General features: G+C 44.4%; 1 protein-coding gene across 2 annotated transcripts in view; it reads left to right on the top strand.

Moving 5' to 3' along the window:
* PAXBP1 (PAX3 and PAX7 binding protein 1) overlaps positions 1–24,137 on the top strand; it is a 267,714-nt gene that overhangs the window by 64,766 nt on the left and 178,811 nt on the right. For both annotated transcript variants that reach the window (XM_085623123.1, XM_085623122.1), the window contains exons 4-7: positions 14,546–14,767; positions 15,438–15,541; positions 19,654–19,871; positions 21,213–21,402. In XM_085623123.1, coding sequence (XP_085479249.1) covers positions 14,546–14,767; positions 15,438–15,541; positions 19,654–19,871; positions 21,213–21,402 — 734 coding nt within the window. The remainder of the gene's footprint in view (positions 1–14,545; positions 14,768–15,437; positions 15,542–19,653; positions 19,872–21,212; positions 21,403–24,137) is intronic.

Raw genomic sequence — 24,137 nt, 5'->3', positions numbered from 1 at the left:
AGCCCTCCCCTCCTGATGACCACCTAGGGTACGGCCAACTTATAAATAGGGCAGCAACATTCCACGGCGTTACAATGCACACAGACGCCATTGAAGAGGACTTCCTCCTTGATACCTTTGAGCAGTCACAAAAGACTGTCCACATACTGCCCATGATCAAAGGGGTTATAAAGCATGCTACTGAAGTCTTTAAGGACCCTGTTCGAGCTAGGGTGCTCAACCCACGCATCGAAAAAAAGTACCGACCAGCCCCGCAAGACCCTGCATACATTAAGGCCCAGCTCCCTTTAGACTCCCTAGTCGTATCAAATGCCAGGAAGCGCGCTAACTCTCAGACAACTGGAGAAACGCCTCCCCCAGACAAGGAGTCTAAGCTTTTAGAAGCCTCGGGCAAACGGGTCGCCGCGCAGGCGGCTAACCATTGGCGTATTGCGAATACCCAGGCCCTGTTAGCCAGGTATGATAGAGCGCATTATGACCAACTTGAGGACCTTATGCAGCATCTGCCTGAACCTTTTAAGTCCCAGGCCTCTGACCTCATCCAAGAAGGCAAATTAATATCTAATGCCTCCATTAAATGCGCCTTAGATGCAGCAGACACTGCTTCTAGAGCGGTCAATACTGGCGTCTTACTCAGACGACATGCCTGGCTCCGTATTTCCGGTTTTAAACCGGAGGTTCAAACCGCAATTCTTGCTCAACCTTTCAACCAAGAGCAGCTATTTGGCCCTGCAGTGGATACTGCATTAGAAAAAATGAAAAAGGATAATGAAACTGCCAAGTCTATGGGAGCACTGCAGTCTCAACAGAACCGGGGTTCCTTTCGTCGCTCCTTTTATAGAGGAGGCTCCAAAAACACATCAACTGAGACCACGTCCACCTTTAAAAATTCTGGACAAACATCCCCCAACAGAGGTTACTTCCGGGGAGGTTATAGGGGAAACAATAACAAAGGTCGAGGACGGGGCAATAACAACAACACCCGCACCTCACCAGCCACCAAACAGTGACTTGCCACCACTCCCCCCAGACCATTCCACTCCGGTCGGGGGACGACTCCAACAATTCCTGCCTGTCTGGACTTCCATCACCACAGACAGGTGGGTAAGACAAATTATCCAGTCTGGCTACTGCCTCGAACTCATACAATCCCCCCCAAACATACCGCCCAAACAACGTCCAATGTCCTCGCATCATCTCTCTCTCCTCAAACAAGAAGTTCAATCCCTGTTACAAAAACATGCGATAGAACCAGTTCCCCTTCAACATCAGGGAAAAGGGGTATATTCTCTATACTTCCTCATTCCCAAAAAGGACAAAACACTAAGGCCCATACTGGATCTCAGACTACTAAACCAGTATATACATTCGGATCATTTTCACATGACCACTCTCCAACAAGTCCTCCCACTTTTACAACAGGGAGACTTCCTCGCCACATTGGACCTCAAGGACGCATACTTTCACATCCCTATGCATCCCGCTCACAGAAAATATCTACGATTTGTGGTAGATGGGCAACACTATCAATTTACAGTTCTCCCATTCGGAGTAACAACAGCACCCAGAGTGTTCACCAAGTGCCTAGCAGTCGTGGCAGCGCATCTCAGAAGACAACAGATCCATGTCTTCCCCTATCTGGACGATTGGCTCATAAAAGCCAATACATACCAAAAATGCGTTCTCCACACTCATCGCACGATTCAAACTCTCCACGATTTGGGATTCACTATCAACTACCCCAAATCCCACCTACAACCTTCCCACTTACATCAGTATCTAGGAGCAACCATAGATACATCCAAAGCCATTGCCTATCCCAGCACAGCCAGGATAGCCAGTATACAAAATCTCATCTCTCAATTTCAAACTCATCCATCTCTTCCAGCAAGAGTGTTCATGCAGCTCCTAGGCATGATGGCGTCGTGCATCTCCATAGTCCCACACGCACGACTTCAAATGCGTCCCTTACAAGAATGCTTAGCACAACAGTGGAACCAAGCTCACGGACAACTTACCGATCTGGTGTTGGTGGACAGTCGCTCACTTCGATCACTGAAATGGTGGAACACCATCAACCTGTCCAAAGGGAGACCGTTCTTAGAGCCTCTTCCACAAGTTGTGCTAACTACAGACGCATCTCTCACGGGGTGGGGAGCCCACCTCCTCCACCATACCACTCAGGGCAGATGGACCAGCCAACAAAAACTGCTCCACATCAACCACCTGGAACTCTTAGCAGTGTTCCTAGCACTAAAATCCTTTCAAATTCACCTAAAGAACAAAACTGTCCTCATACGCACAGACAACATGACGACAATGTATTATATACAGAAACAGGGAGGGACACACTCTCTCCAACTGTCCCAACTGGCACAGCAAATCTGGAGATGGGCAATTCCCCAAAACATCTACCTGTTAGCAGAACATCTCCCAGGGATCCACAATCAAGTGGCCGACCTCCTAAGTCGCCACACACAACAGATCCACGAATGGGAACTACACCCCAAAGTTCTACTCCCCTTCTTCCAAAAGTGGGGACAACCAGACATAGACCTGTTCGCCACCGCCGAAAACACAAAATGCCCAACCTTCGCCGCCAGGTTTCCACACCCACAGTCGAAGGGCAATGCCCTATGGATGAACTGGTCAGGCAGATTTGCGTACGCCTTTCCGCCTCTCCCACTAGTTCCATTTGTGGTACGCAAACTGAAACAACAGTCACTAACACTAATACTAGTGGCTCCCACTTGGGCACGTCAACCGTGGTTCACCACACTTCTGGAACTATCTTTAGTTCCACATCAAAAGCTACGCCTCTCCCCGGATCTATTAACCCAGAACCATGGAGAAATCAGACACCCAGATCCTCAAACACTGAACCTAGCGATCTGGCTCCTGAGGTCCTAGAGTTCGGTTACCTCAATCTCCCTCCAGACTGTATGAATATCATAAAAGAAGCCAGACGACCTACTACTAGAGCGTGTTATGCCGCTAAATGGAAACGATTTGCCATCTACTGCGCTAATAATGACATACACCCATTGGATGCTTCCATCCAAAACATCATTTGCTATTTACTACACTTGCAAAGATGCAACCTAGCGTATTCCTCTATACGATTACACCTAGCAGCCTTGGCAGCCTACTTGCAAAATAGGCAACACCTGTCCCTTTTTAAGGTACCAGCCATCAAAGCGTTTATGGAAGGTCTCAAAAGGATTCTTCCCCCAAGATTGCCACCTGCCCCAGTGTGGAATCTCAATGTGGTTCTAACAAGACTCATGGGCCCCCCATTTGAACCTATGCACAAATGTGAATTGCAATTCCTAACATGGAAGGTAGCCTTCCTTATCTCAATCACTTCCCTGCGCAGAGTAAGTGAAATACAAGCCCTTACACTTGAAGAACCTTTCTTACAACTACACCGTAACAAAGTGGTTCTTAGGACAAACCCTAAATTTCTTCCAAAAGTGATTTCCCCTTTCCACCTTAACCAATCAGTAGAACTACCGGTCTTTTTCCCAAATCCAGACTCGGTAGCTGAAAGGGCCCTACATACCTTAGATGTTAAAAGAGCTTTGCTTTATTACATCGACAGAACAAAACCTTTTCGAAAGACAAAACAACTCTTTGTTGCTTTCGCGCCACCACACAAAGGCAACCCGATCTCCAAATCAGGAATAGCCAGGTGGATAGTTAAATGCATCCAAATATGCTACCTCAAGGCTAAACGTACACTCACAGTTCCCCCTAGGGCGCACTCCACGCGTAAAATAGGGGCTTCTATGGCCTTCTTAGGCAATATTCCCTTAGAAGACATTTGCAAGGCAGCCACATGGTCTACCACGCATACCTTCACTAAACACTATTGTGTTGACGTACAGGCCAAACAACAGGCCTCCGTGGGCCAGGCTGTCCTAAAAACTTTATTTCAAACTGCTGCAACGGATACAGGCGACCACCGCTAAGGGGAGCACTGCTATATAATCTATCCTCAGTGTGTGATCTGCAGCTCATATGCCTCGAACGGAATATGCTACTTACCAGTATGCATCTGTTCTTGGCATGTAGAGCTGCAGAGTCACACACGCCCGCCCGCCTCCCCGGGACCTGTATCTGTTCCAGCATCCGTCTTACTTAGACATTACACATGGACATCCTTTCTTTCTTTTCTATATACTCCATCTTTTCCCAACATGGCGAAAAACAATCTGCCGATGGAGTGGATGCCCATGCGCACTGTTGTCCAGGGGAGGAGTCACCAACCTCGTGACCAAAGGCTTCTCCGAAGACAACAACAACCTGCAATCATCCGAGCCCAACACCAGATGGCGATCTTATCCTCAGTGTGTGACTCTGCAGCTCTACATGCCAAGAACAGATGCATACTGGTAAGTAGCATATTCCTTCTCAGAATGAGATACTTTAGTTAAATACTTTTCAATGAGCAATAGTCTTTTGAATTCAAAAGTTAGTTTGTTGTAATTGGCAACACAATTCAAACACAATTATACATTGAGCTCAATGGGAAATTCTAAGTAAATGCAATTGATTACTTTTAGGATTACTTTTCTAACTCCAGGGCTGAATCCTAGATTCAGTCCTGGGACAGTTCCTTGAAACAAGTGAGTAAGTACGTTTTAGTTACTGTTGTGATTTTTAAGCAATATTTTGGTATTTTAAAAGCTGACACTTAGAAACTTTTTCTAATAAAATCACCAATGTTATTCTTTGGGAGGAAATTCACTTAGCAGGTAAGTGGGGTTATTGTTACTTTTTCTGGCTCAGTGTTGGATCCTGGATCCAGCACTAGTGTACCACCTGTAAGTAGTTGAGAAAATGCATTTAGGTTATACAGGCGATTTTTAACGAATATTTGTATGTTTGCAAAATCGACAAACTTTTTCAGCAAAAACCAGGCAATGTTATCCTATGGAAGGAAATTCAAGTTGCAGGTAAAGTATGTTCTCGTTACTTTTGTAATCCAGCGCTTAGCTACTAGGCTCAGTCCTGGGACATCTATCTAAAACAGGTAAGTAATTATGTTTTCACAGTTGGTACGATTTTCAAAGAATATTTTTAGTTTGCAAAAATCGACACTTAGAAGACATTTCACAGAAAAACAGTCAATGGTTTCCTATGGAAGAAAATTGAGTTAGCGTTAAGTATGGTTGTAATTACTTTTCAGGGTCAGTGCTGGGCACCAAGATCCAGCGCTGGGATCTCTCCTAATAGCAGGTGAGTATTTCGTTACTCTGTTGATTTTAGGTGAATATTTTAAAGTTTAGTCAGTGTTACCCTATGGAAGAAAAGTGAGTTATTGGCTTTTGGGTAAGTACTCGACTGGCAAAGTTAAGGTTCTGGGCATAGACTCCGGGGTCTCCCAGGGTCAGGTAAGCACAGTTGTTACACCCTCAGAGGCACTGGGGCAGCCGGGTGCACCGTGGTTGGTGGCTGCTGGCTAGCAGGCCACGCAGCTGTGGGAGCTGGGCTCCTGGTCACTTGCTCAGGGCAAATGGGGAGTAGGTTAGAGTAGAAGTTGCACTGCCAGGGCCACTCGGGCGGCTGGGTGCAGGGTGCTTTTGAACAGTCGGGCACTAAATGGATTGCAATGGAGAAGCTCAAGAACGAACAAAGGCTGCAAGCTTGGGGACGAAGATTTTTCAGGTGCGACCACCACTTCGAGAGGTAAGTTGGGTAGTTGGAGGATAGGTAGGTACCCAGGAGTTGGGCACAAGGGGCCCGCAGGACACTGGGTGCAGGGGTGCCTTTTGGTGTCGGGAAATCGTACCCTCTGTTGATCGCGGTTGGGGGGGATCCCTAGTTCTGAGGCTGCAGGCGTCGTCGGGAGCGTCGAGGTGGGTCCTTGGGTGCTGGATTCAGGGTCCCAGTCGCCGGGGGGGGACGTCCTCGGGGTCTTTGTCCGCTCCAGCACAGGCCAGGGTTGGCGGGTGCAGAGTGTGCAGGGTTCGCGGTTCCAGGCTGATGCCAGGGGTCAGTTACTTGCTTTGAGCTCGTGAGAGTCCCAGATGCTTAGTCACAAGGTGTAAGAAAGTGGGTTTCTGCTGCAGTAACCCCATTTTTTGCCTGATAGCTGATGCACTTTTCCTTGTTGTGCCCTGGGCCTGTGTCCCTTGCCTAAAAACTGCCTAACAGCCTAAACCCAATTTGGCAAACCCTGGCCACATGTCCGCCCCTGGTAAATGGTACCCAAGGTACCCAGGGACTTGTGACCAGGGAAGGCCTCTAAGGGCTGCAGCACTCATTGTGCCACTCTTAGGGGCCCTGTACCGAAGGCATGCCGCCTCTGTGAGTTTCCCCAGGCCACTGCAACCCCCCACTCTGGCGGGAAGCTTTGCTGGAAACCCCAAATAAGGACAGGAGATATGCCAGCCTGCCAACCCCACCCCTAGGGTGGGGGGAGGCAAGGTGAAGCACATCTCCTGGCTCTCGCCATCTTGAAGATGGGGAGCCCTGCCCAATCAGGACTAGGCTACTGCCCCCCTCCCACAGGATAGAGGCAGGATAGGGAGGGTGTACCCACCCCAGGACAGGGACCCATTGGTCCCTGCCCTGCACCTACCTGTAACGCCCCTAAATCTAGTATTTAGGGGCACCCTGAACCTTCCTTCCCCAGATTCCAAATCTGAAGAAGAACTAGAAGAAAGAAGACCTGCCCTGCAGCTGCTAAGAAGAGGAAGACACCAACTACTTTGGCCCCAGTCCTACCGACCTGTCGACCCTCGAACCTGCTCCTACTCCAACCCGGCACCTCTTGTGGCCAGCAACCTCACAAACCCCGGAGGACCTGGCTACCTTTTGACTCTAAACCCCTGGGACTCCCATGAGTAGAGGCTCTACTCAAAATCTACTTCTAATCCCTGGCAGACGCCCGGAACCGCGAACCCTTCACACTCTGCATCCGCCAAAGCCTGGCCTGTGCCGGACTGAACAAAGACCACGAGGACGACCCCACGGCAACTGTGACCCCCGAGTCCCGCACCCAAGGACCTCCCTCGACACTCCTGAAGAAGCCTGCAGCCTCAGAACCAGGTGTCCCGCCCCCCCCCCCAACCACCATCAACAGAGGGTAAGATTTCCCGACACCAAAAGGCACCCCGGCGCCTCGCGGCCCCCTGTGCCCAATCCCGGGGTACCTACCTATCCTCTAACTACCCAACTTACCTTTCGAAGTGCTGGTGGCACCTGAAGAATCTTCGTCCCACAGTTTGCAGTCTTTTTCTAAACCGGAGATTTCCCATTGAAATCAATTGAGCGCCCGAAGGCTCAAAAGCACCCTGCACTCAGCTGCCCGAGTGGCCCTGGCAGTGCAACCTCTACACCTATCTACTTCCCCACGTGACCAGGAGCCCAGCTCCCACAGCCGCGTGGCCTGCTAGTCAGCAGCCACCAACCAAGGCCACCCTACCTCTCATAGGATCACATAGGGCCTAACTCTCTCTGCACCCGGCCGCCCTTGTGCCGCTGAGGGTGAACCAACTGTACCTACCTGACCCTAGGAGTCCCCGGAGTCTATGCCCAGAACCTTAACCCTGCCAGTCGAGTACTTGCCTTTAAACCGATAACTCAATTTTCTCCATAAGGTAACATTGACTGGTTTTTCCTGAAATTTCTTCTAAGTGTGGACTTTTCAAAACTTAAAATATTCACCAAAAATCAGCCGAGTAACGAAAATACTCGCCTGCTATTAGGTGAGTTCCTAGTGCTGGATCTTGGTGCCCAGCACTGACAACTGTACTTACCAGTAACCCAATTTTCTCCCATAGGAAATCATTGACTGTTTTTCTGTGAAATTTCTTCAGTCAATTTCTGCAAACTTTAAATATTCTTTAAAAATCGTATAACTTCTGAAAACGTAATTACTTACCTGTTTTGGATAAAGGTCCAAGTACTGAGTCTAGACACCCAGTACTGGATTACAAAAGTAACGAGAACAGACTATACCTGCAGCTTGAATTTTCTTCCATAGGGAATCATTGACTGTTTTCTTTGAAATATTTTCTAAGTGTCAACTTTTAAAATGGCAAAATATTGTCTAAAAATCATAACAGTAACTAAGTCGATTTTTATCACTTGTTTCTAAGTACTGACCCAGGACTGAATCTAGGATCTAGTCCTGGAATTCCAAAATTAATCCTAAAAGTAATCTATTGCAAATAACTTGAAACTTCCATTGAACTCAATGCATTACTGTGTTTAAAATTGTGTTGCCTGTTGCAACCACTTGTAACTTTCAACAAAAGCCAATTGCATATTGCAAAAGTATTTATATAAAGCATCTCATTCTGAGAAAATATATTTTAATCCCTATTGTTGGTTCTAAAATAAAACAAGCATATATTTTTTATATATAAACCATTGGCCTAGAGTTCAGTTATTGAGTGTGTGGAACTATTTGCTGACTGAGTGTGTACAACAAATGCTTTACACTGTCCTCTGATACTGCCTTACTTCTCGACCAAGCTACCACTTTAGAGAGTAAAGTTATATCTAACTTTAGCCTCTGCCAAACCTCTGTGGACTCTGTACACACTGTACCTATTGGGGAACAGTATATACAGAGCCACTTTCTCACACAAGGTAGCCGGGTCCTCCGGGGTTTGTGAGGTTGCTGGCCACCGGAGATGCCGAGATTTAGCAGGAGCAGGTTCGAGGGTCGACAGGCCGGTAGGGCTGGGGCCAAAGCAGTTGGTGTCTTACACTTGTTAGCAGCTGCACGGCAGGTCTTCTTGCTTCTTGATCTTCTTTGCTGTTTCGGAATCTGGATCTAAGGAAGGAAGGTTCAGGGTGCCCCTAAATACTAGTTTTAGGGGCGTTACAGGTAGGTAAAAGGCAGGGACCAATGGGTCCCTGCTCTGCGGTGGGTACACCCCCTATCCTGCCACTCTCCTGTGGGACGGGGCAGTAGCCTAGTCCTGATTGGGCAGGGCTTCCCATCTTCCAGATGGCGAGAGCCCGGAGATGTACTTCACGTCGCCTCCCCCACCTGAGAGGTGGGGTTGGCAGAGGCTGGCACACCCCCTTTCCTTCCTTGGGGTTTCCGGCCAGTCTTCCCGCCTGAGTGGGGGTCAGAACCGGTAGGGGCCAGTTGCTGAGTACAGCAAGTGGCACGGAGAAGCTCAGAAAGACGGAATGCCTTTGAAGCTTCACCTGCCCATCCTGGGGGAGGAGACGTAGCACCTCACCCAGGATGTGCATTGTTGCAGGCCCAGGAGAGCAGATGGCTCTCTACCCAGGGGTCCAGCAACATGTCTGCTGTGTGGCAGCCTAGGCAGCCCCTCAGACAAGACGTGGATTGTAAGTTAGGTTCAGGGGGCATCTCTAAGTTGCCCTCTGTCGTGCATCTTACAGTAAATCCCACACTGGCATCAGTGTGGGGTTACTGTGCTGAAGTTTTATACCAAACTTCGCAGTCTTCCCCTCATGGTACTGTGGAGTTTGTGTTGACGACCTCACAGCACCATATACTCTTAATGGCAGCACTGCACTTACAGTGCCCAGGAATGGACCTGGGTACTGTAGGGACACAGAGTTCATGCACCTGTGCCCACACCACTGGCATAGGGCACCCAGCTAGAGGGGTGACTGATGTATGTCAGGGCAGTGTGTGTTGTGGCATGGCACACAGGGATGTGTGCCATGTCGACTGTTTGTTTTGTTCTGCACCAAGACACTCAGCCTGCAAAGGCGCTGTGTGTGTGTGTGTGTGTGTCAGGGTAGAGGGCCTCTAAGGATGGCACAATAAGTGCTGCTGCCTTTAGGGGCCTTCTCTGTTCACAAGGCCCTGGGTACCTAGGGTACCATGTACCAGGGGCTGACATGTGACCAGAGATGCCAATTGGGTTTTGGCTGTTAGGCAGTTTTAGGGAAGGAACACAGGCCCTGGGCACCTGATTGACAGGTGCCCCGGGCACATCAAGGAAAAGTGCATCGGTTATCAGGCAAAAAGTGGGGGGGTTACTGCAACAGAAACCCACTTCCTTATGCTCTTTGATGGCTCCAGGCTCTTTGGAGAAAAAGAACTACTTGACCTTGGAGTAGTTCAAAGATACGGGGACGAGGACGTTCCTCTATCAAAGTCCTTGGGAAACACTGGTAGTGCTTTGGGGAAAACTGTGGAAGTGTAATTCTGTTTTAAAATTATCGTCGCATTGTTTTTATCTGTGTACTCGGAGCTGTGTTCTATGCTCCTCTAGGATCATTTTTGTAGGGCAGGTCTCTGGCCTCAGCTCCTTGCTGACACACCCCCCTCACGTGACTCGCAGCCTCTGCAATATCAGGAGCCGATGACGCGTACGCGTAGCGGACGCGTGCAGCGGGCGCGCCAAAGGCGAGCCCGTCTGCGCCAGCTCCGGGCCCAGGGCCACTCTCCCCAGCTGATGGATCTTAACTCAGGGCCCCCTAGTGATCGGTGCTCACGTAGGCACCCCGCTATCTGTCTAATATCTGTACCCGCCATATGTCCAGGCTGCAATTTTTCTTTTCCCCGTCCCTCACCTGTAAAGTACACCACTGGCCCAGGACCTACTCGCCATATCCAAGTAGCACTCATTAATGCCCGCTCTCTCCCGAGGCATTGTTGGGAAATAAGGGAATTCATCACAACTCAGGAGCTTGATATCCTGTTCATCACTGAATCTTGGGAAGATGCCTCCTCGGGCACGGATTTCTGTTCAGCCACCCCAGAGGGTTTCTGTGTGGTAAGACAGGACAGAGCTACGGGGAGAGGAGGCGCCTTAGCCATAATTCATAAAGCTAACCTAAGAGTCAAAACCGACCCTCTAAGTCGACCAGATTGTGAAACACTTTTTTTCGCTATTTCACTTAACCACAATCAGGCCTTTAAAGGGATTTTGTTATATCGTCCCCCCGGCCCTCACGCGCGATTCCTTCTGGCCTTGGAAGAATTTGTAGAACTCTCAATAAGTCATCCGGATTTTACCATCCTAGGTGACTTTAATTTCCATTTAGAGGACCTTGAGGATAAAGACACTTCCCAATTAACAGCAGACCTACACGTGGCCGGCTTATCGCAACTGGTAGATGTTCCCACACATCAAGCTGGACATACGCTGGACGGGCTGTTCACCAACAATCCCAAGCTCTCCCTCTCTTCAGTCAGTCCTGTGGTATGGTCGGATCATTCCGCTTTAATCTTTACCATCCAGGCTAATGACCACAACCTTTCTAAACCTTTGCCCCGCATCCCCATCAGCTCTAGAGCCTGGAAAAACTTGGACTACTCACTTCTTTCCCAGACTCTAGTAGACTCCCGGTACGAGGCCTCCCCTAACCCTAGCGTAACGTCCAGCAGATACCAGGAATGGATTTCTGACGCAGTGAACCATGTGGTCCCAGTTAAATCTTTTATCTCGAACAGAGCATCACCTTCTGCTCCATGGCAACACTGCAGGAACCTGGAAAGGCGGTGGCGAAAGCACTATAATTCTATCGATAGGCAGACCTATAAAGATGCCCTAGCTCTTTACAAAAAATCCATTGTGAAATGCAAAAGTATCTTCTTTCTGGCCCAAATTGAATCAGCTCAAAACTCAGCCAAAATGCTGTTTCAGGTAGTTGACACCCTGTCCAACCCCCCTACAGGCCCTCCGACGGAACCCTCTCAAGCTTTGTGTAATGCTCTGGCCAGTTTTTTTTCTACTAAGGTCTCCAGGATCTACTCATCATTTTCCCTCCCTACACGTCTCGCTGCTCCCGATTCCCTTTCTCACACGTCCAAGTTCACCAACTTTCTTCCGGTCTCAACTGAGCACATCAGTAGGTTGGTTACCTCTATTAAGTCCGGCTCCCCTTTTGACCCATGTCCCCCCGCGATATTGAATACTCTCACCGAGGTCATAGCACCTCCCCTAACGGATCTTTGCAATTTCATTTTCCAATCCGGCAGTTTGGAAAAAAGCAGTAATCAAACCGTTATTGAAAAAACCATCTCTAGATCCTACTGACTCAGCTAGCTATAGGCCGATTGCTTGCCTACCTTTCCCGGCCAAAATATTTGAGTCAGTTATGAACCTGCAATTATCCGAGTTTGACCATCACAATCTTCTAGATGACACTCAGTTCGGGTTCAGGAAATATCATGGTACAGAAACGGCCTTGATAAAGGCTTCCGATGAGATCAAGGCCATCATGGATCGGGGGGGGCCGCGATCTTGGTGCTCCTTGATCTGTCCGCCGCCTTTGACACGGTCGACCATTCCATCTTGGTCGACCGTGTCACATCCATGGGGGTAACTCATCGCGCAAAAGATCTCATTGCTTCGTTTCTGGCCAATCGTACTCAAGCGGTGAAACTGGGTAATTTCTACTCACCCACTTTCACGCTCCCCTGCGGGGTCCCTCAGGGATCCTCGCTAAGCCCCACACTATTTAATATATATGTGGCGGACCTGGCAAGGGTTATAAAAGCTCACAGGCTGCGGCTAACCACCTACGCTGACGACACCCAACTGGTGGTGTCTGTTCAAAAAGATGGTCCCGCAGTTGCCGCTAAATTTCAAGAAGGGATGATGGCCATTAGCTCATGGATGGCGGACAACAGTTTAAAATTGAACTCGGATAAGACCGAGGTGCTGACCTTTGGCAGGCTCTCTCCTGAGTGGTCTTCGATCTGGTGGCCCAGCGATATGGGTCCCCCCCCCCCCCCCCCACTCCAGTAACCAAGGTCAGGAATCTCGGCATCATGTTCGATAATAAACTGTCTTTTAAGCATCGTGTCAACACTGTGGCGGCATCCTCCTTCTATATGCTGAGAAAAGTCAAGAAGCTGTTGCCATACCTTCCCTCAACCGCAGGAAAAACCTTAATTACCACCCTGGTTTTTTCAAAAAAGGACTATGGCAATGGCCTTTTTCTCAATGCTCAGGAGCAGGTGCTAGCCAAGCTGCAATCAGTACAGAATGCGGCAGCCAGATTGCTGCTCGACATTCCATTTCGTCATCCAACTTCCACGGCCATACACCATCTGCACTGGCTGAGAGTAAAGAGTCGGATAAAGTTCAAGGCTCTATGCATTGCCTATAAAGCCATTCATGACTCAGGACCTAAGTTCCTGAAGGACGCTCTCCGAATCTATGTCCCTAATAGAACTCTACGATCAGCCTCTACGCATTTGCTCCCGGTGCCACGCACCAGAACTTCTACATGGGGAGACAGACGCTTTTTGGTAGCAACTCCCAGGCTGTGGAATTCCCTCCCATTGGCCATAAAAACCTCCCCCACCCTCATGATGTTCCGTAAGCTCCTGAAGACTTGGCTATTCAACTAGTAATCCCCTCAGTTGTCTTTTGTTATTGGGAAGTCCTGCATGCGCCTAGACACCCTAGGGTATTCGTGCGCAATAAAAATCTCAAAAACATAAACATACCTGGGCTGTTACTCCCTCATAGACTACTTGTCAATTGCCTTCCATTTTCACAAGCAGTCTTGAAAATTCTGAAGCTACTCCTGGGTTCTTGCCTGTCACCAGAGGTAGCATCCCAACTATTACAATAGCCAGTAGACGTTTTGTGGCTCTAGGTGACAAGGTTGTGGCTGAGGCTATGACCATCAGCGAGAGTAGCAGTCTTCCTTTTCATCTACTGCTGTGACTGTGACCAAGCCCTTCTAATTCCCACTGCATTGGTCATCTGTGACCGGTAGGGGGCAGAATTATTTTTTGTCCCCCTGACTGCCATGCAGTTCCCTCAGACTGATCTTATAATAACCTCTGTTCCGAATGGGTATTCTGGCAGATCATGCTGCTGTCCTTGCCAAGAAAGAAAAGGCATTGCCTGCAAAGGAGGCAATAGAAAGATCCCGCAGAGGTGGGGAAGGGCACAAAGAGCTACTTCCGGTGGTATTTGGTGCTGAAAACAAATGGCAGGCTGAGAAAGTCCTCTTTGCTTTATACCCTGGGGATTGGATGATGACCATGGACAGGATGCATATTTTCGTTTGCCTTTCCTGCACTTCCGCAAGCGATTCCTTTGCTTCATAGTAGGCAGAAGTTATCTTGATAAATGGACATCTGAAGGTTAGTAACTTGTACTTTGATTTTCAAATGCAGGTCTCAGAACATCGATACTGATGCAATTTATTGGGTTCAATCTTTGTAGGAGCTGAAGAGTGCTAAGAAGACCAATTTCAACTTGATCTTCTTTAAATTATCTGTATGCAGTGAAGCATCTTTGTGCTGGTACATGCATTGTTGGTTCTCCACATTGTTGAAGAACTAGTATCGCTGCTTGTATAAGGTAGAAAAGTTACTATTGCAAATTTTCACTCCAGCTTATTTGAATGGCTTATAATGTATTTTTCCTGCTGTACTGAGGCTGGTATCTTTTCAGTCCCGCACAAGTTCCCACATAGAAGATACAGAACACTATATTATGTATAAGACTGATTGGTGAGTTTTTTAAAGGTTGTAAAATGCCCTATTTCCACTAGAAAGACAAACCTGATTCAGAAGACAAATTGTAAGGAAATATTGTGTAATGTTTGTTTGTGTTTGTTTTAATAGGAGAAATTCCAGATGCAGCATTTATACATGCTGCCAGGAAAAAAAGACAACTAGCCCGTGAACTTGGTGATTTTCCAGCTCTTGAGAATGACACTGGTAAAAATCGCCTTATTCGGGATGATGAAAATGATGCTAGCGATGATGAAGATGACGATGAGAAGAGAAGAATAGTGTTTTCTGTCAAAGAAAAATCGCAGAGACAGAAAATAGCAGAAGAGATAGGTCTGCTTTCTTTTTCACCTTTTCTGGCAGTATTGTTGAATTGTACACTCCATTCCAACAAAAGATGGCAGATGCACCTTGTTTTTTGCTTTTGTGTCTTGGGGGAGGGGGGTATAGTTGTTGAAGCACTCCTCCACTGAGATGCCCTGTACCGCCCCTGCCTGAAGAACTAAAGATGAGAAATAAGGGAAGCTGTTATTGTGCAAACCCAGCCACCCCTTAATCCCAGGACTTTTTCCAAACTCTTAACTTTTTCTCTTTCCAGGATGCTGTATGGACCTGAGATACCACTACCTCATTATGTTTTCAATTGTGCGTGCTACTCCACCACTCTAGCATTAGCTTTCTGTTCTTTCAGCTGAAAAGCCCATTTATCAGATGATGATTTTTGGCATTGCTGTCATAAAACCTAATTTCAGTGTTGCTGTTAATGCCTCTTATAATAAATTAATAAATAATTATAGCGGTTTATTATCTGCTAACTGCACGTTCCTTCGATAGTATACTGCTTTTCTTTTCTTCTAGGTTAATTTCCATTCTCATTTAGATTGTATCCAGGGGGCAAGTTAATCTTGCATTGATATGGTTGTACTGGAACTGTATACAATTAAATATCATCCACATTTTCGAATGCATTTGTGTTTTGTTTTTTTTTATACGCGGTGCACAGGTATTGAGGGGAGTGATGATGAAGCTTTGGCTTCAGGGGAACCTGATGAAGAGCTCAGCCGGTGGGAGCAAGAACAGATAAGAAAAGGAATTAGCATCCCTCAGGCATGTACCAATCTTTTTATAGTGAAGTTTGTCAATATATCCAGTGTATTGCTGGTGCAAGTGTTATTGTTCCAGGGCAAAACTAATCAACAACTTAGTTCAGTTAGTGGTTCTTCAAGTTCCACAAAAGCCCAGTTGGTCAGTCAGAAAATAATTCTCATAATATGTATTCTATTTTTGTAAATACTGTTTTGTGTGTGAACATTGTTCCTTACCACCAGTATTATTTTGTGCTTTTCCACAGGTTAGTATTGGCAGCTTTCTCAAGTATGAAATGCTGATTTGGCCTGCCAGAACTGAAAGTTTGCATTTTGCATATAAATCTGTGGCAGGTGTGCTAACTCACAGGGCAATTTTAGCCATAATCTGCTATAACTCTGCTACAAATTTTGTTTGCTAAATATATTTAAGCACCTGGCAAGTCTGTTCCCCCTCTTGGTTGAACACGTTTTTGTGTGCAGCTTACCTAAAATTTACTTCAAATTTTTTGTTTAGCTCAGTCTGTAATGTTTGGGCTTTGGGTTTATTTCTATAGGCATACTGCAGCAGTTCAGTTCTTTCTTACTGTAGCTTGCTCACTGTAAATTTCTGCAACAGTACAGCAGTGTTAGACATATAGTTGCAAGGCATCACTTATAGGGGACTAGCTACCACTGTTGTTTATTCTGTAGTGTGACCAAGTTTTCTTATACATCGGAGTGTTTTGCATTTTGAAAAATGTTGTTGTCCAGTTACTTCTTACAAGTAGATCAACTATTGTTGTGACTTATCAATAATCCCTTAAATTAGGTTGTCACGGTGTCCTAGTACTGTTGTTACCGAGCTCTGATGGAGTGTCATTCCAAATCATAAGTGCTGCACCTAATAATTGCATTGTGTACTTTATAAATGGATTTTTAAAGTTTCCTATCTGTTGAGAGATCAACATGCGTATTGTGATGGAGAGGTTAATGCGGTTCACACTGTTCTCATTAGGCACCCAGGTTCTAGCAGATTCCAAGTTAGAGACAATAGGACTGTTGATGTGTACTGATTTCAGTGGCGTTTGAGAACAGATATACTGCAGTTTTCAGGAATACTGGCAGTGGAGTCAATCCTGGCTTTGGGATTCTGTTAAAAAGAAAGATTCCATAATCTAGATAAATTAGTGACTAAAATAATGCTGTTTTGTTTCGTTCAGCTGATAGAAAATCCACCTTGTGGAGACTTAAGAATTGTCTGTGTGTATTTATAGCTGTTATTTATGTGGTTTTGCAGCAATGGATGATCTGCAAAAGTGATTATACTTTCTTCAACTCTGCTGATTATTCTAAAGTCAGACTGATTTTTAAACAAAAACAAGGCCAGTAATGCACTGAAATGTAAACAGATGGAGGTTTTCAAAATAATAGATTTCATTCAAATAACCACACAGTAAGTAATTACTTGGACTGACTTTTAAACAAGCAAATCACCACTAATGGGGTGCTCCTTGCAGAACCAGTGGCATTGGTGGGAGGAGCACGGTCAATATTTCCGTTTGCTCCTGCACTGCTACTTTTCTTTGACTGTAGTTCCTGCACTTCCCGTTTAGTGTGCTGCACGGGGAAAGAGGGTTGGTTTTTAAAAAAAATGTTGTTTTTTTTTTAATTCGGAGGGTTTCAGGACTTCTTGAATATGTGGCTTGTTAAATTTGTCTGCCATCACTTTAGACTCTAAGACAATACAGTGATGTGAAGCGACAGTTTCTGACCAATATTCTCAATATTTGGGTGTCAGTTTATAAATTCAAGGAATCCTGGAACTTTTCTCATGTGAACAATATCAAGATCCAGAAAAAGTAAAATAAAGCAAATAATCGCTGTTCTTAAAGAAGACCTCACATACATAGGTGGAAACACATTGGATTGTACGAAGCTTTTTCCTAAAGATAGCAAATGGATAGGATTATGCCCTTCTTATCCATTTAAACCTAGTGTATCAAAGTCAAGATGACTCAAAATCATGTCTGTTTAGGAAAAAAGGTCAGAATTATTTTAAACCACTTATTTGTATAAATATCACCATGTCACGTGGTGGTGGGGTTTAAGACACCTATAGAATTAAAATTTCTCAAAGCGAAAATTGCCAAAAGTAGGTTGTTATGAGAAGTGAAGGGATATGTACTTATGCAATAGAAAAAACAATTCAGGTTGTCTCCACTAGAGAAGTGGCTAACTAATGATGATTGAGCATGGTATTTTTTTCCTGTGCTTAATTTATTCAAATAAGGAAGCAGGAGGCTTCCAGATGGGGAAAGTGGATATAGAGTTCTAAATGTAAGTTCATGAAAGAACCAGTTCTAGAATAACTTCTTGCCGGGATTCTCGGTCAAGGTGTTAGGAACACAGTGAAAGGTATGAGATTCATAGACATGGTGCTTTACAAGGAAGCCAGTAGGAAGTGGATCAAGGTTTGCATAGCAATTGTAGAAAACACCAACCTTTTTTCTATCTTTTTCCCCAGGCTTTTTGATTTTGTGGTTTTTTTTAAAATACTTTTTGTGGGCTGTAGTTTGGTCGTAGTTTAGACCTTTTGCTCATAGACATGAGAATCTTTGAAAACACAAATTCTTATAGTATTTTTGTAAAAGCGTACAAAACTGTCAAGGAGAAAAGAGCTTGGTTTAACCGCTTCAAATTATTAGTAGAGTGGTGGGACCAAGTACTTTGTGAGGTGGGTTTAACCATAATGGGATGCAAGTACTCAGAAAGATATGTAGGGATTGCTTGAGAAATTACCATGAAGGCTGTAACTTCTGGGGTCCTCATCAGTTACTAGTGATTTTATAGCAAGACTTCAATTCTACAAAGAACCAAGAATTTGTTAAACTCCTGTCTGCATGAGAGAGGACAACAGCCTGAACCTACTTTTTCTTGGATTTTCAAGGCTATTCCGAGGACTCTGGAAGCTAGTTTCTTGTTAATTTGCACAAATTGAAATGGCATTTGAAACTTACTCAAAAGTGCTACCTGCTGTAAAGGCAACCTTTCCAAAGGCTGAGAAAAGAAGAAAAACTGCAGAAGGCCCTGGAGAAAATTTGCAAATCCACTTTAAAATTGACTTTGGTTTTGGTCCTGTGGAAGGAGTAGCTTCCCACATTCACATGCAGTCTGGTATTCAAAGAGCAGCAGTCCATGAGGGTTTTGGGACATTTGAACACATGACCTAGTTAGAAAAGAGTTCCTGCAGGCTTTTCAAATCCTAAACATTTGTTGCACAGCCCCCGACCCGCATTTAAAAATAGATAGAACTCTTTCTATTGCTAAACAAACGCACTACAACTAGTGAATTTGCATGCTTAAATATGTTGTTCACGTGTCTCATTATATGAGACCAGTATCCCAATGTGTGTATGGTTAAATATATCTATTTGTTCAGGGATCACCCGCATCAAGAACTACAAGAGTAAGATCAATATCGTTATCCAGAGTTCCACCTACTGTACTGGCAATTAACTATGATTTTTAATAATAAAATGTTCAATAAGGTTTGCTGGACCGTTAAAAACCAAAAGAAAAACGTGCACTGATTTATATTTTCCTACAAGTATTTTTCAACTAAATCGAGTGACTAAAAAAAATGCCTTACTGCATGTTCCGCTTATTGTACTGGCTAACAAAAAACCAGCAGTAAAAAGTTAATTTAGCTAAGTCCATTGGTGCAATTAAACTGTTTATTTTTACTTTACTTGAATATAGCTTTTCTGTCTTGGGCAGTTCCGTGTAAATAGACTGTCATGAAGTTAAAGTAAATCACGTAAGCACAGCAAAAGAAGAGAAAAAAAATGGCAAAAAGTCTTTAAATTGATGAAAATGGAGAGGGTAGGAGTAGGACCGTTTTGGTTTTGGAGCTGGATCCAGTACAGCATGAAAAAAATTAAACAATTTCTTTAGTATAAAGTAGTGAATGATTTTTCTTATGAATCTGTACTAGATAATGTGAGTCTTGCAGTTGGTAGATGATTTAACTTGGTGGTTGTGTTTTCCATATTGTCTAAATTTGTATGTTTGTAAATTATACTTTCAATTTGCATAAAGTACAAGTATTCTGTAATTTGGCACCGTTTGTAATATGCTTTTCTGTATTTCCAGGTTCAGCCAAGTAACCCTCTCGATGTCAACAATTTGTATTACCAGAATGCTTACCAGGCTATGCCTTACGGTTCTACGTACGACATGCCATACGCTTACGCTACATATGGATCTTCTGAGATGAAAATTCAAACAGATAAACCTGCCCCTTTCAAAACTCCCAGTAATGAGATGACTCCTGTTTCTATTGATTTGGTAAAGAAACAACTGAAAGACAGGTAGGGCAGACCCTCTGTTTACTTCGGCTTACAACACCTGTCCTCTAGCTTTCTGTTCCCTCAGGCTTCATTTAGTCTGGGGGGGATGTGCGAAAACAGAATTGCACCTGTGGAAAACTGTTGACCTGCTCCTTTTGGGAGAATGGGAAGAACATGGCGCCATCAAGACAGTGTTGAAGTCAATTCGTGGATTGCTCTGGAAACTACTTGAAATGTCCAAGCTTTGGACATGTCATCTTGTTCTTCAAGGATGGTTAGAGCACCTTCTGGATTGTCAACAAATGTAGTCGCAGGAATTGAGAGGACATTGATATGATTGTCTAGCCTTCCGTGTATTTTTCAAACGATTCTTTAGTCAAAGATTTAAACGGGAATTTTGGTTACATGAAAACACATTTAATAATTGGGGTTCTCTGATCTTCCATGAGGCAATTTGCAATCTTTTTTTTTTCTAGTGACTTTAATTTGATCGTTGGCCAATTTCCATTGGTTTATTTTGGGGCATTTTTATATTAGCCATCACTCTTAGACATCCCTGTTTAAAAATATGTAAGCTATATTTAAAAAAAATATATATATATATATATATATATATATATATATATATATCGTAATCCACAAAGTATGTATTGTTGGGTTCCAGAACACCTATATTGGGGATGCAGGGATGTAGCGTATCTTAGTACTATTGTCCAAATTAGTTGCATTGTTGACATCACATTATTTTGCTCCAATTCAGTACATTATAGCTTGTTCACTGGAACCGTTGCTCCCTAATTAAGGTAGCTCTGGTAATTTAAGCAGTGATTCGTAGTTCTGAACTTTTCTTTTTACATTATTCCAGCACTCCACTCACTACCAGTAGTCTTTGTTTTGAAAAAGAGTTTGCTTTGCTATTTTGCAAATTTCCCTTTTCTCTTCTAAATTCAGTTGTGATGAGCGATTTTATCTTGGGGAATGGAACAAATGCGTTGAGAGTATTTCCTCTGTATTTCTGAAGGGCTCCTACAAATGCAGTATCCTAACCAATTCAAAATAATGAGTTGCAGAAATCCATGACATATTCCATCTGGCTACAAACTTACCAGCTGAGAAATACACGTATCATACCACAAGTCCCATATTTTGGTGTACCCACCTTAGTCTTCATTGGGTATGTGATTGTCATTGTAAAAGGTGACAGAGTTTTGCATTCATCATCTCTCTTGCTGTTTATGCGAATTTAACAAAGCGATAGAGAAGTAAATGATCTATGTGTTATAAAGCAGAACCCTAAGGAATATATTCATAATTTTATTTTAAATGAAGTTTCATTTGATCTTTTTTTCTTTTGCCCTCCAGGTTAAATTTAATGGAAGGCATTCATAAAACAAATCTGGAGCAGCATGAGAAACACATTCAGAGCAGAGAGAACTCTACCAAAGCCATTGAGAAATTGGATGGTTCGTCAGGGGGTATTGCAGAGCAGTATAAATTTTTGCAAGAAATGCGAGGGTATGTCCAAGACTTGCTTGAGTGTTTCAATGAAAAGGTAAGAATGCTGTAATATAAATCTTTTGCATTTCATCATAAAAACTAGCTTTGTGATATGTAAATTTGATGACAATTCGGGCTTAGGAATAATTTGTGCATTTTGTTTGTCATAATAGTTCAAATTAGTGAAGTAGCCCTTTTTCTTGAGAAGAGACATAAAATGCATCTCTTCCCCCTCTACAGCTTTGTTGCACGTGTTTTTGTAGTCTCTTCTTTAGGCAGTGGCAACCCTGTACCAAGGTCAAGTGACTGTCACGATTGTTTGTCTGCAGTTTCAAGATACTGACCCACAATAAAACTGCACTGGGTTTCCCCACCTCTTCAAAAATAAGCTCTGTGTAACAAGATCTATATTTGGTGACAATGGAGTGAGGAATGATTGGATGTTTTCCTCGCTGTCATAGTAAACAATGGTGGTGTTATAATTTTTCTAGAGCCTGCAATATTGCATGTTTCGCCTTACTTCTCTCGCCATAGAGGAAGTGTGTTAGTAGTTTGTGTGCCGATCAAATAGTGGAAGACTGACTGAATAAGTTATCTGTAGTCTCTCCACTAACCGGACGAGCAGTTGTTGATTTTAGATTTTTGCCCTGGCCTAAATCGTGGGGATTTTGCAGTTGACCTGCAAAACAGTTAACAAAACCAGGCTAATTAAACCTTCCACATTACCTATGTCCACATACAAAGCAATTCTCAGTGGATCGAGATTAAGAAATGCGTAGTTGTGTTTGCGTTGACAAAGAGAGAGCATTCCACAGGATGGAGCAAGGGCAAATAAGCCAATGTGTGCTGTGGGAAAGTATTTTGAAGGAGAGCTTGTAGGCTTTTTATTTAAGCTTGTTGAAGTTTAGAACCTATTATTTGATGAATAGGGCTTTGAATTTAATTTGAATGAGGGGCTAGTGCAACACTGTGAGTCTTGGGGTCATAAAGATTAATATGCATGGACCTAAGATCTGCCATGTAGGAATGTTTGAATGTGAGGGAGCGATGTAAAAAATTGCTACTGGTTAGATGGAGTGGGATTCCCCCCCCCCCCCCCCCCCCCCGGCAGTAGGTGAGGAGTATTTATTCTGAAGAAAGGACATAGATCATTATGCAGGCTATGGACGGCTAAGCTATTTCAGTGCTCTAGTTCTCTCCAAAAATGTGCTCCTTCACAATACTAAATTCAGGCGATTTTTAAGACTTTAGCCACACAGGATTACAAGGGATTTACAGGTAGAAAACAATGGCAATGAAGTGCAGTTAGAAAATTCACATTCCTTGCCAAAGTATGGTTTAGGCTTAGTTATAAAAAATAAATACTTGATGCTCAGAAGCTGAGAGATGTGCATGCATTTTTCATCATGATTTTTTTTAGTTTTACAATGGCCAGAAAGTTTTCAGATTATCCTTAATGTTTAAACTGTAATGTTAATTCTGTCTCTAATAAACTCCCTCCTCGTGAGAGCATTAAATCTTTCAGGCATTTGCATGCTTTGAATTTTTCCAATCATTTATCTGTGAATCCTCGTTACATTGATGCACAGCAGTATTAAAGACTTTGATTTACTTATTTAGTTTGTGTCCTTCAGCTTGTTACGTGGTCCGCAAGACAGCCATTGACGCAAAAAGGCCTGACGTCTTCCACCTCATGAAAGGCCATCTCCTTATTGTGTAGCTTAAAATTATTTTTAAAGAGTCCTCAGCTTAACCCCTTCAGTGCCCGCCCCTTTCCCCGCCCTGTGCCGGCCGTTGTATTAGCGGGCGGGGTTTATGACGAGCTGGTCTCGTCATGGGCACAGCGCAACCGCGGCCCATGACGAGACCAGCTCGTCATGGGCATTGAAGAGGTTAAGCTGTGCATTTGAGATTTTAGCAAAGGGTGTCCTTCCTTGTTCACTCCTCTTGCATCCCTTGTAGTCTTTCACAGGCCGTTTTGATAGGCCATTACTAACTTGGATTCTCACTTCCTTAGATATACTTTTACTGCTTTGTTATGGCTGAACATCCCTATAAAAGCCATTGCATCCATTTTAGGCCTGCAAGACATGTGACCTACACAAAGTATTTTCAGAAGACCCGCGTATCCTAGGTATATCAGTACTGACAAATAGCATGTAAAACCTTCTGCATCTGTTAGTTACTGGGTAAAAGGTACTGACCTAGGATTTTCCTCAGGCCTACATCTTACATCTTGAAAGGGCCACTGCTCTGCAAAGTGAAGAAATGGTGGACAAAGTTTACTTTTTGAGAAATTACTGTTTATCTCCTCTCCAATGAAGGACATACTGGCCACCACTGCTTAAACAGTAAATCTTTAAGAGCCTGTCTCCTTCTGCACAATTGTGAACAGCCTTACTGTCTACCACTGCCTTACTATCACTGCTTTGGCGGTCACCCTCTTTATTTATAGTGACCTGTATTTCCTTCACTGCTAGCAAGCAACTTTTTGGGGGTTTTCAGGTCGAGCCCAGCGGCAGTGCGCCTGCGCTGCTCCCTCTCTGCGAGGCATGCTGTAGTAGAGTATGCTGTGGAGGCCTCGCCCACTCTCTGCCCATATTGGTCATTGGCTGGTGTCATTGTCTTTGGTAAATTATGGCTTCCGATTCATTATGATGCTTGTTAGTCCCTCCTTGCTTCCGCCTTGTTGCCATTCGCCCATGACGACTGGACCTTTTACTTCGCTGGTTACACGGTCTCTGTTTTAAGTCTGTGAGCACTATTTTGTTTTGTAACTTACTAATGGGG

This window comes from Triturus cristatus, chromosome 8 (genome assembly GCF_964204655.1).
Source record: "Triturus cristatus chromosome 8, aTriCri1.1, whole genome shotgun sequence".
NCBI classification, from domain to species: domain Eukaryota; kingdom Metazoa; phylum Chordata; class Amphibia; order Caudata; family Salamandridae; genus Triturus; species Triturus cristatus.
Note: the sequence above shows the minus strand (reverse complement) of the source record. Positions and strands in the feature narration are given on the sequence as shown.